Source organism: Scaptodrosophila lebanonensis, unplaced genomic scaffold (assembly GCF_003285725.1).
Source record: "Scaptodrosophila lebanonensis strain 11010-0011.00,11010-0021.00 unplaced genomic scaffold, SlebRS2 tig00001412-arrow-pilon, whole genome shotgun sequence".
Taxonomy (NCBI): Eukaryota; Metazoa; Arthropoda; class Insecta; order Diptera; family Drosophilidae; genus Scaptodrosophila; species Scaptodrosophila lebanonensis.
The window spans coordinates 7585918-7598253 of NW_022060739.1; the positions used below are offsets into that span (position 1 = coordinate 7585918).

Here is a 12336-nt window from a genome sequence, read left to right on the forward strand (position 1 = left end):
GAAATCAATTCACATCAATTTAAATTGTAAAATAATAAAATACGTAGCTTCTCTAAGTATGCTACAATTAAAAACTACAAACACTTTCAACATCTCTACACATAGATGGCGCCAATATCACCTACACCCACATCGCAAGACTGCAAGTCGATCGATAATTTTAACCAGCCAGCTGTGAGCGCAGCCAGCATGACAGGGCTGTTGCGCACTCTTAATAAATTGCATTCAATTGCAGTGGCATCGACTAGAAACTTTAGTGCAATGTTGTATGTGCAATTTACAAATAATCAGACGACCTGATGAGACTAACCTACCAGCAGGGCATGAAAGTTAGATAACCATGTCTACAGTCGGCGCATTCGTTGACGCGCAGCAGAACGATGACGACGCTGCTGAGAACTTGCACGTTAATTAGGTTATTGTTTATACTCGTGACTGCTGGCCAGCAAAAAGTGCAAGCTGGCAATGTGTTGGCCGTGTTTCCGCACTTCGGATTCAGCCACTTTAAGGTTGTGCAGCCCATCTTGGACGCGTTGGCGGCTGCGGGACACAAGGTGACGGTCATATCGTATGTGAAGAATCAGAACTTGCACGAGAACTACGAGCAGTTGCTGATCTCGCCCTTGGACGAGGATCAGACGAATACGACAATCAATGTGGTGCCATTGACGGAACACACGCCCACACGCTCGCTTCCCATACTGCTCAAAGAGTACTGGGACCTGCACGTGGAGGGTCAGCATACTTGTGAGCTGCTCTTTGCCAGCGGCCATGTTGAAAAGGTGCTGCAACGACATCGCCAGGAACAGCCCTACGACGTACTCTTCACCGAGTACTTCAATGCCGACTGCCAACTGGCAATTGCGCAGCAACTTCAGCTGCCGATCGTAGCCCTCAGCACGTGTACTCTGATGCCATTCTACTACGATCGCATCGACCTGCCTGATACGCCCGCATTTGTGCAGTCGGAGTTCGTCGGCTTTGCGCAGCCACTCAAGTGGCACGAACGTTTGCTAAACTTTGTGCAGGCCAAGCTACTGAAGCTTCTCTATCGCCATCACTCGAATCGTGTGGACAACGCGCTAGTGAAGCGTTACCTAAACATCGACGTAGATGTGGCGGCAGTGGCGCATGCCCAGACGGCCGTCATCTTTGTAAACCAGCACTACACGTTGATGGGCAGTCGCCCGCGCACCCGCCAGCTCGTGGAGGTGGGGGGCGTGCACATATCCCAGAAGCAGAGCAAGCCACTGCCCGAACTTATCTCCAGATTTCTGCAACAATCGCCGCTGGGCGTCATCTACATCAGTTGGGGCTCCATGGTGCGTGCCTCCAGCATTGGTGGCGACAAGCTGGCTGACATACTGCAGGCGCTTCAGCAGCAACCGCTGCGTGTTATCTGCAAATGGGAGACGGATCAGACGCCCCAGGTAGACGCGAAGCAGTTTCTGTTCATCAAATGGGCGCCCCAATTGGATATATTGTGTGAGTAAAAATTTTAAGTGCGTTGCGAAATTGTAGATTTTTTTTATGTTTATATTTTATTCTTGTTTTAAATTAATAGAACTAATAACTTACATTAATGTGTCGTAATTTCAAATCAATTTAGACAATTTTGAACAAGTTTTGCAAATGAAAAAGCCCATTTATTTATCATAACTATTCATTTAACGAAGTCAACTGCATTACTCTGCAGGTCATCCCAAAGTGAAGCTGTTCTGGACACATGGTGGTCTGCTGGGCACCACCGAAGGCGTGCATTGCGGCAAACCGATGCTGGTAACCCCCATCTATGGCGATCAGTTCGTGAATGCGTTCGCTGTTCTAAATCGCGGCATTGGCTTAAAGCTGGACTATGACCAAATCAATGTGGAGAATTTGCAAGAGGCGCTGCAGCAGCTATCGCAGCCCAGGTAGAGTTGTTGCAGCAGAGATCACTATTGGGCCAAATAATAAGATAACTTGTCTTATAGCTTTGCAACACGTGCTCAGAAATTGGCGCACATTTTCAATGAGCGGGAACGCACACCATTGGAGACCGCCATTTGGGCGCTGGAGCATGTAATGGAGCACGGACTCTTTGGAGCCGAACTGTTGCGCTCCCCAGGCGTAGAGCTGAATTGGTTTGTCTACAATTCATTGGATAGCATTTTTCTGCTGCTGACCGTATTGGTGTTGGCGCCGCTGTTGCTCGTTTATAGTTGCCGCTGGACGTGTGGCTGCAAGAAGCAGAGCACACAGCAACAAAAACGCAAGTCGAAGCGGGCCTGAAGTGTGCGTGCCTATATTTAAAATATATATATATTACACTATAATTTGTGCTGAAAGTCAATGGAACAAAGGTAAATAAATATACAGATCTTATTACTTAATGCATAGCTTAGCTTAGCTTATTACGTGCGTGCTGCACTCTAATTGTAATTGATTTTTAAATCGTATTCTAGTAGCGCAGGCGTTGCATGCAATCACGTCGGCATTCCTCAAAGGTCAGGAAATTGTTCTTCGTGGAGGCACAGCCGGTGTAGTAGAAGCTCTCACAGTTGCCCGTGTCCTTGTTGTAGGCATAACGCAACTGACGTCCTCGACACAAGCCCGGCGCCTTCGGCTGACTGCAGGCTGCAGAGTGAAGAGGTACTTTGCGACATTATCTATATGCTCGTATTTATAAAATCGGTTAGTGCCACCCACCAATCACTTGCTGCGTTTGATTCTCCAACACCGCTGCAGCTTTCGAGTTCAAGCGCAAGCCCAGCACGCAAGTGGCATGAAGCAGGAGAAGCGGCAGCAGCCAAAGGTGCTCCCATCGTAGCAGTCGCATCGCTGGCTAATTTCATTTAACAAATGTATTACCTGTGGAGTGCAAAAATTGGTATTGTTTCCCCCGTTTGCGTTGTCGCTCTTTATTTGTGCAGCTTGTACGCTGACTCTGCGAAATAGTATTTTGTTTCTTGTTTCTTGCGCTCGACCAGAAGAACAAGAAGCAACTTAACGTCAGACGCGCACGAACGTTTCATATAGAATGTTCCCAAGCGAATTGACACTATTTTCTCAGCCCTCTTGGCACACATTTTGTATTTTTGTTTTTAGTCTGGATGCGCACGTAGTTGAGTTTTGTTTTTAATGAAATTCGTTTTAATTTTACAGCTCAGCTTAGGGCTTTTCTTTTTGCCAGCTACTCGAGCAGTGAAACTGCATTCTATTGAAGACGTTTGAGTGCAAACGTGAGCTTCGCGCCACTCAAATGCAGGAAGCACAGCTCGGAAATAAGCAATAAGAGTGCTTACTACCGTTTTAAGTAGTCGACAAGAAAGTAGTTTACAAGTTTTTATACTCTGTACTGTAGGGTAAAAAAGGCATATTGGGTTTGTGCCAAGTATGTAACAGGCAGAAGGAAGCATCGCCAACCCCATAAAATAGTACTATATACATATATTCTGAATCAGCCCGACGGGAGAAATGATCCGTCTGGATGAACGTCTGGATGAACGTCTGGATGAACGTCTGGATGAAAATATACTTGTATATATAAATATCTACTCTTGTTTCAAATTTTATCCAATTCGGTCTATTCTAAGAAAAGTTAAGAGCGAAACAATGGCGCACCGACAATCATTTTTCTTCGAAGGAAGAACACAACACCAAGGAAAATCCTGCGATTAGACAACTGCAGGAGAAGTCGACTTGATTAGAATGGCAAACGAAAGGAGCAAAACGAAGGGATTACTTATATTATAATAATAGTCAAATTAATTATTATAATAATAATAATAAAATGTATATGTATGTATTTATTTAAATATATATGGATTCATGATAATGGATGTGGAAGAATGGCAATCGAAAGTTTAAGCCACGAGACGCAGAACGAACAAATTATTTTTATTATTATAACAATAAAATTTATAATAATAATATATGGATGTCCTTTTTTGTGTTTATTTTATTTCCTATCTTTAACTTTTTCTATGTGGGTATTACATTTACATTAATAATAACAATAATTATTGATTTGTAAATAATTGGAAATAAAAGTGCCTAAAAATGAATTTGTAATGAATTTTTTATTGTTGTGTGTGAGGGGGAGAAGAGGGTGTTTATAGAAAGTTTGGCCGATGGCCAAAACGACCGGTTTGCTAAAAATCAAAATCTGAAGTACCAGGTGAACAGAAACCAGCAGCAAGATGAATTTTTTCAAAAATTTTTAAATTAAATTCAACTGCCTAAAAGTATGCTACACTTCTTAAATGTAAGCCGGGTTTCACACCATAGTAGCCAGACTTGCAACCAATTTACCTAATTGGTTTAAAGCCCGGCTGCAAAATGGTTTGAAACCTGGCTTAATTTAATTTTTAAATTTGTTAAAGCAGCAGCTTGCTGCTGCATTATGTTCGCCTGGTACCTAGCAAAGAAGCCAGTTTGCAAACTAAAACCGAGGCCAGCTGCGTCTTTCAACAAATTTATCAAAACGCCTGCAAATGCTAAAATTTAAAATCTGAAGTAATAGGCGAACATAAACCAGCAGCAAGATGATTTTTTTAAATTAAAAATTTTCTTTAAACTGCTGCCGGTTTCAAACCGGGTTCCAAACCAAATAATAATAATAAATAAAAAATAAATAGATAAATAAGTTTGCAGCGGTGCTACTAAATACAAATGAAAAAGGACACTTTTTATGATTTGCTGCTGATTTATGATTGCCTGAAATTGAAGGATTAGGATCAGATCCTGCTTCCTGCAGCAAATAAATAAAAAAGAGATGGGTTTTTATATTTTAAAAGTTGTTTTATTTGAAATTTAAAAAAACTATAAAATATTTGCCTTATGGTAAGTGATAATTTTATGGATAAAGGATAAACACAGCTCCTTTTGGTATTTACATATAATTTAATTGGTATTTACATAAAATTTAAAACTTATTTTAATATTAATTAGTATAATCGCTTTTCGAACATCTTTTCAAGACACCTAGTCTGTGGCTTATAAACAAGGATACAAGCGCTGCTGCGCCCACTCAATTTATCCTTTATTGCTTCTGCCCGGAGATATGGTTTGCAGATTTACAGAATCGTTACAAAATCCCATCTAGGGAAAATTGGGATTCTGCAAGCAATTCTGCCTGGTATATGAGAGCCGTTAATATCGAAAAGGGCCAAGGAGTATCCAAGTTGGTGACTTCCTTATCGAGCTAGCTGCGCAGTCCATGGGGCGTGTGAGGAGGAGACTGAAGAGGTCACATCCGGACAATTTTTATGCACTATAATTATATAAAATTAATTAGTTAATTCCACAAGCTTATTTTTAAATAAAAACAGTACACTTTTAAGAAATGATATATAATTTCGTAATTTAAGATCATAAAGTTGTATTTATTAATTTCTAACTCAATTACTTAAGACAACAATTTGAAGAGCATAGGTATACATAATTTTAAGCATGATTGTAAATCCTTATAGCATAGATGTGTGTAGGTATGAATATAAATTTGGAGACATCGGAGATTAATGTGAATATGCGATAGAGTGGGCGGTTAGGAAGCTTTAAGGTTCCGTGGTCATATGTTGCATAAAAATGTTTGCTTAAAACCTATAAGGCAACCCCATATTTGTGTGTATATTTCTTTTAGTTTTATGTTTGCGCGCTTAAGGACACTAGTAGATTAACAACGGATAATAATAAAAATAATAATAATAATAGTAGTTATTTTATAATTACAAACATACAGAAAATGTACATAATGACGTTTCAATTCATGTTGATAAAAGAGCCCTGCGAGCGGGCCGCTACTTAAACGTTATATCAATTTTAAAAATGAACTAGAAACATCTCTTTACATAATAATAATAGTTATAAACTCGTTAATAAATTCATTGTGTTGCACATTAAATGATATCAAGAGAACTGTGGATGAACTGGTGAGCGTGTTTTTAGCTGCCGCGATGTGTGTGATCGATTAATAAGTGTGGTGTAAACAATGATGAGGACCCTAAGTCTCAAGTGTCAAGTAGTAGTTCGATAGGCGCTAATCGAGCGATGATTTTTCTGCTTCCACTGTGGCTACCCTGGCTACTCCGGCTGTTTTGGCAGCTCTACGCTGCTGACTGTTACTTTGGCGTACATATGGCGCACTATTTCGTTGCTTGTTTGTCCCGATTTCGTACGTATTGAGAGACATACGAGTTAGAGAGCATTAGAAGTCCTTGTCCCAGCCAGTGACATCGTCCGGCGGCGGTCCCTCCGGATCGGGAGGATAGTCGTCAAAGTTGGCAGTATCCACGACGCTCTTAACCGTCGGCTTGATGGGCGGTTCCAGCGAACGATTCTGCAGTCCCCACCAGTAGAAGCCATCAAACCATCTGTAAAAGCGATTTTTTAATTAGTATATATCCTTTTGAGATTGTGTAAAGTGGTTTATAAAGTTGATCATATCTTAAGGGCAATTGTTAGAGGCTTGACTTTACCTGTCTAAACCAGTTCCAAATTGTTAACAAAATGCTTCCATAGGGACTAGACAATATTTAAAAGCTGAATTACGTTATCAAGACAACTATATATCTAACTATATATGTACAAGTATATTCCCTCTTTACAATTGCCTCGGAATAGTTTAAAACCTAAATAATTTGATCAAACTGGTTTTTTTGGCTCCAAAAGAAAGATTTATCTGCGAAAGTTCTTAGTTTTTATTTGAAATGCGACGAAATATTTCAATTTATGTTTTCTTCTAAACTTGTTTAATGGAATTCCTAAGAAAGTACAAGTATTTGTATTGTTAATACAAACTATCTTCTACTTTCTATCTGCTCTAAATGTCTGTTAAACGTAATATGGAAATAGTTATGGGGAGGTATCCATTCAAAGTCTGTCTCGGCTATAAGATCTACTCACTTGTGCTTCTGGATCTCGCTAATGCCGCCACGTTGGTAGCCCAAGCGCTCAGCGGGATTATCGCGACACAATTTCTTGATCAAGTTGCTGGCGTTGCGCGTAATGTTGCGTGGAAATTCAATGGCGTCGATGCCCTTAAGTATAATGTTGTAGGTGCGCATGGGGTCGGAGCCCGTGAAGGGTGGCGTGCCTGTAGGAAGAGCCGTAAATAGATGGAGGGGTTTTTCCAAAGAGTTCGTTGCGCCACTTACCCGTCAGAAGCTCAAACATGAGCACACCCAATGACCAGTAATCGGCGCTAATATCATGACCACGATTCAATATCACTTCGGGCGCCACATACTCGGGCGTGCCGCAGAAAGTCCAGGTCTTGCGACCAGTTTGCAGTTTCTTGGCAAAGCCAAAGTCCACCAACTTCACGTAGCCCTTCTCGTCCAGCAGCAAATTCTCGGGCTTCAGATCTCGATAGATGATGTTGCGCGAGTGCAGATAGTCGAAGGCCTCGACCACACAGGCGGTGTAGAAACGTGTGGTTCCATCGTCGAAGTTCCCCTTGTCGCGCAGAATGGTCCACAATTCGCCACCCAGACAACTCTCCATGAGCATGTACAAGTACTTCTTGTCCTTGAAGGTCTTGAAGAGCTTGACTATGAACTGGCTGTTGGCCTCGCCCATAATTTCCTTCTCGGACATAATGTGCTGCTGCTGACGCGTCTCCACAATCTGCGACTTCTTCATCTGCTTCAGCGCAAAGGAGCGCGAGTTGTCGCCATTGATTTGGACCAGTTCGACGCGTCCAAAGCCACCAACACCGAGTGTGGCAATCACACGCAGATCCGTGAGATTGAGATCACGGTATTCCTCGTTGATTCTATTGGGAGGCAGGAGCATAAGATTATACAAGTAGGTTCTTAAAGATTTCACAAGTCTTCTAGCTTCTACTTACTTGCTGCGCTCCAAGGCGCCCTCATCATCGTAGCTGTGCTTAATCTCATCCAGGTTCGAAATCAACTGATTGAAGGTCTCACGATCGATGACCAGACAGGTGACGCCCTCCGGAGACTCGCAAATAATGTTGGCAGTGCGCAGATCCTCACTGAAATTCGATCACAGATGTTAGTTGGGGTTTTCCAATATTAATGGGATCTGAAACTTACCCCTGAAGCGCTTTTTCGCCAAAGAAGTCTCCCTTGCTCAGCATGCGTATGAATTTCTCCTCCTGAGTATCCTGCTGCTTGATGGTTACACGCACCTTGCCCTTGGATATGATGAAGAAGGTGTCGCCTCGGGCCCCTTGGCGCACAATGTAGTCCCCGCGCTGGTAGTGTGTCTCCTCGAGCACATCGGAGATTTTGATGAGCGTGTCTTCGGGCAGATCCTTGAAGATTGGCACGCTGTAAAAGCAGGACGAATATGTCAATGTTCATAGGATATTTATTCTAGTTAAGAGAGTTTGTTCAGTTATTGGTAAGGCAGCTAAACTCTTCTGCGTTTGGAAAGCACAACTTGGTAAGATTGGTTTAATTGCAGATTCTGCAATATGGATTCATACTTTCTGGAAGAAGCGGATCGAAACTCTATTCAATGCGCTGTTTGAGATGAATCTCGATGGAATTAAAAGAACTCACACCTTTTAAAGCAAAATGTGTAAAAAAATTAAGCTAATTGTGTAAGCTGAAGAATGAATAAGAAATGAGAGGTTCTTGATCTTCATTAGATTATTTCATATTCATATTCTCTTATAATGGTTTTTTTTTTATTTTTATGTGAACCTATGCTGTGGTTAGGCGGCAAATAATCTGCAAACAGAAACTTCATAAATCAATCAATAAAGCTAACTTCCTGACATTCTTCAATTAATTAATTTTACGAATGTCTAGGAAATTATTTGCGCATCTGATCGTTTAATATAAGTATATATAATATTTAGAAACATTTCAAATAAATCTGCAAAATAAATCTGTACCTTTCTTCAACATTTGGTTGCAGACTACAAGTATTTATTAAAGAAGATTCAATATATTTCGATTTCGAAACAATTAAAGCACTCTTTTTCATTACATTTCTGGATTCCAACGTTGCATCGAAAAGATTTGAAATCATAAATAAGTCATTAACAAAACTCTTTTTTATTTATTCCCAAATGTTTATAGTTTGTCTACATAATCGATTTCATACTCTTCCTGTTGGGGAAGAAAGGATTGTAAACTCTTAAATGGCGCTAATAGAGCTTTTCTTATCTAGCATACAGATCAGACTCGAAGCGCTTGCTTATGGGACATATTAAACGATAAGGAATCAGATAAAGAAGAGATTTTAACACTCAACCCATTTAGTGTTAAACGAACTTTTTCCTGAAGAGACAATCCATGTTCAAAGAGTGTTAGATGGCAGTATTTGATAAAAAAAAGTGCCTGATTAATTGCCACGCCCCCTTTAACAGTTTTGGCTGTCAAAAAGCTATATTTACTCTATCACTATAAAGGGCATATTGACTGAGAAGCGAAAAATCCACAGCTAACGTCTTACAGTTTTGTTTATTTAGCCTTAAGTCTGCCTTAGACAGTAGCGGGTTGGAAACGTAACCACACTAGTATTTGGCGAAGAACTTTTTTATTTTAAATTAAATTACAAGTTTTTATGATTTATGAAAACTATAATTTTGGTTTCTATTATTATTATTATTTTATTATTAATCATTTCTGATTAAATGTTTTAAAAATATAAATATAAAGTGCTTGCGAGGTAAGTGAAATTTTCTCTATATCGCGCTAAATTTCTCTTGCTGAAATCAAACAATCTTTTCTCGATTTCTCTGCTAATTTTTCAAGCTAGCTTTTCTAACAATGTTTTCCAGCATCCTTTCTTCAGCAGCTAACCTTTCTCATGACTATATCTTCTTTTGTTTCGGTTGGGTTCGCAGCCGCAGAATTGACATTTTTGTGGATTATATTAAAATGTTACCAACAACAAAAATTGTGCAATTAAATACATACTTGTATAAATGGAACAGATATAGTACTATATGTGAAGGGCGACATTGAAACAAATAAAACTTTTTCGAACAATCCATTTAACTGCTCGCTAATGAGAGATTCATGTTTTGTTAAACATCTGGCCGACGAGTTCACACTTTTTGGCTCAGCTTTTTGGCACTTTCTTAAAAATCAACTGAAGTGTGAAAATCATGAGCTTGACGTATGGAAAGAAAGTTGAACCTATACTATAGTCGTCATATTCGCATTTGTCTTCCACTCATTACTTATCATACATATATAAGACTTTAAACGGCAAATGCAACTCATTACACGCCTCAATTGCTCGGGCCGGCCCTCGTCAGCTCCTTTTCCACAATTTGCACTTTCATTTTCGTTTCCATCATTCGATGCAGCTTTTAATATTTTCCTAAACAGCACTTTGTTTTTCAATTTTTTGCTATTTCATGGTCGTGTTTTGGAAAATGCGCTCACTTCGACTCCTAATGGTAGAGCGGCGGCGCGAAAATGCATTACAGTTTGGGAGGCACTGCACCCTGCAAGCTGGCAATTAAATGCGATTAATTTGTTAGTCGCTCGCGCTGGCTGCACAAAACTGGTTACTAATGGTGTCTATGACTTGGCCGCTTTGTGGGCATTTTAAAGAAAGAAATTTCTATGCGGTTGTTGGCCGCACAGATGTGTGTCCGTGTCTGTCTGTCTGTCTCTCTGCCCGCCTGGCTGTCCAATTTTGAGCGTTGCACGTCACTGCGGCATAGCCGCCCATGACGATGACGATAGCGTTGGCTATGACGCTAACTGATGCCAACTGAAGTTGTCTATATTTGAGCATACACATGTGTACATACATATATGTCGTCTATATGTTTGTGCAAGTATGTACGAAGTCTTGAGTATTTGCGCGGCCGTTGGTGGTGAAAGTTTTGACGCCAAACACAGCGGCACGCAAAAAAAGACTTAAGATTGAATACAAAAAAATCCTTCAGCTTAAATGAATTTTTTGACTTAATGGCCATACATGCGGCTTGACGGAATTGATATAATTAAGTGCAAATGTACATTAATTACAGCAAATTGTAGTAACAGCAACAGCAACAACAACTACAGCGATCGCTAATGGCTGCCGCATAAATCTTCAAGGCAATGAAATTGCAAAACCTCATTAAAGCAACAAATTTTTGTTGGCGACTCACAAAATTGGCCATTGGCCATTGGCCAGTGGTATGTGGCATGTGGCATGTGGAAGTGAGGCAGTTAAGGGAATCTGAAAATGCCAGCTGCTTACCTCTTGAGGAAGTCCGTGTATTCCGCCTGCCTTATGAGGCCCGTACGCATCATAATCGTCTGGAAGCATTGCCGATCAATGGCCCACAGATTGCACTCCGTTATGGCCGTAATGGTAGCCGTCCGCTTGCAGTTATAGAGTATGGCCAATTCGCCCAGCACCTTCGCGCCAGACAGTGTCGATAGGTATTTGCCCTCGCGGGAGACTTCAATGCGGCCATCTGCAAAAAGAGTTTCAAGAAATGTTTACTAAAAATCTTCTGATTCCTGCAGCTGACTTAAGAATTATCAATTACCACTAGAGCTTCTATTAATATTAATCTTCTTAGAGAATATAGGTATGCGATAAATATTACTGGATAAGTTTTACTTATGGGTTAAATATAGTTCATGCTAAAATCCTATTAGAATACTTGTTAACTAGGAAGCGTTTAAAATTTGAAATATCTCAGCTATAAGTTTAACTTTCTGCTTAACTCCTTTTTGTGCCTTAATTTTAATCTCTTTTACCAGAGAATTATTTGATACATTTGAATATATCTTGAAGCAACGCTTATATCTAATTTTCATTATAATAGTACTTACTAATCCTAACCATAATCTTAAGCTCGAAAAGAATTGACGGGGTAGAAGCCTTTCTTAAGCTCTGGGTTGAATATTTATTCAGGATCGATATTCAAACTCTCTATCTAATAACAAATTATAGTAAGAGATCTTTAATATTTACTATTCATTTCAGTTTCAGCAGAAGTTTTGAAATAAGCTGGAAAATATTTGACGGAACAGAAGCCTTTCTTAAGCTCTAGGTGGAATATTTATTTGGGATCGCTATTCGAACTCTCTATTTAATAACAAATTACTGAAAGAGATCTTTAATGTTTACAATTTCATCTGAAGTTTTGAAATCCTTATATAACCATCAAATAAAATGCAAACAGAGTTATATTTAAAAAGGAAACAAGATCGTTAGGCAAATCTATATTTCTTAATAGCACAGTACGAAAAAGAAAACTACAAGTATACCCCAGAAAAATATACCCCAGTAACTGAAAATATTTATAAATGATGTTAAAAGTCTAACGTCGGAGCATAAGAACGAAGCATCGAACCAAAGTGTTTTAAAAAATATAAGCTCTGTTTTGATTCCTGAGGGGATTTTGTTACATCAAAA

General features: G+C 39.8%; 3 protein-coding genes across 4 annotated transcripts in view; 1 reads left to right on the forward strand and 2 right to left on the reverse strand.

Annotated features, from left to right (window-relative positions):
• The first annotated feature begins 277 nt into the window (after positions 1 to 277).
• Positions 278 to 2376, forward strand: LOC115631116 (UDP-glucuronosyltransferase 1-7C). Its single transcript, XM_030527776.1, has 3 exons — positions 278 to 1485; positions 1697 to 1913; positions 1974 to 2376. Exons 1-3 carry the CDS (start codon positions 381 to 383, stop codon positions 2269 to 2271), a joined length of 1620 nt encoding a protein of 539 aa, XP_030383636.1. The 5' UTR covers positions 278 to 380; the 3' UTR covers positions 2272 to 2376.
• On the reverse strand, positions 2280 to 3019 carry LOC115631117 (kunitz-type serine protease inhibitor HCRG1). Its single transcript, XM_030527778.1, has 2 exons — positions 2689 to 3019; positions 2280 to 2616 (listed from the first exon to the last, which is right to left on the reverse strand). Exons 1-2 carry the CDS (start codon positions 2816 to 2818, stop codon positions 2441 to 2443), a joined length of 306 nt encoding a protein of 101 aa, XP_030383638.1. The 5' UTR covers positions 2819 to 3019; the 3' UTR covers positions 2280 to 2440.
• Positions 3020 to 5345: 2326 nt separating this feature from the next.
• The window catches only part of LOC115631927 (cGMP-dependent protein kinase, isozyme 2 forms cD4/T1/T3A/T3B), a 53326-nt gene continuing 46335 nt past the window's right edge, over positions 5346 to 12336 (reverse strand). For both annotated transcript variants that reach the window (XM_030528778.1, XM_030528779.1), the window contains 6 exons: positions 11167 to 11386; positions 8043 to 8279; positions 7832 to 7981; positions 7137 to 7756; positions 6886 to 7075; positions 5346 to 6353 (listed from right to left, as the gene is read on the reverse strand). In XM_030528778.1, the coding sequence (XP_030384638.1) occupies positions 6188 to 6353; positions 6886 to 7075; positions 7137 to 7756; positions 7832 to 7981; positions 8043 to 8279; positions 11167 to 11386 (1583 nt within the window). In that variant the 3' untranslated portion in view covers positions 5346 to 6187. The remainder of the gene's footprint in view (positions 6354 to 6885; positions 7076 to 7136; positions 7757 to 7831; positions 7982 to 8042; positions 8280 to 11166; positions 11387 to 12336) is intronic.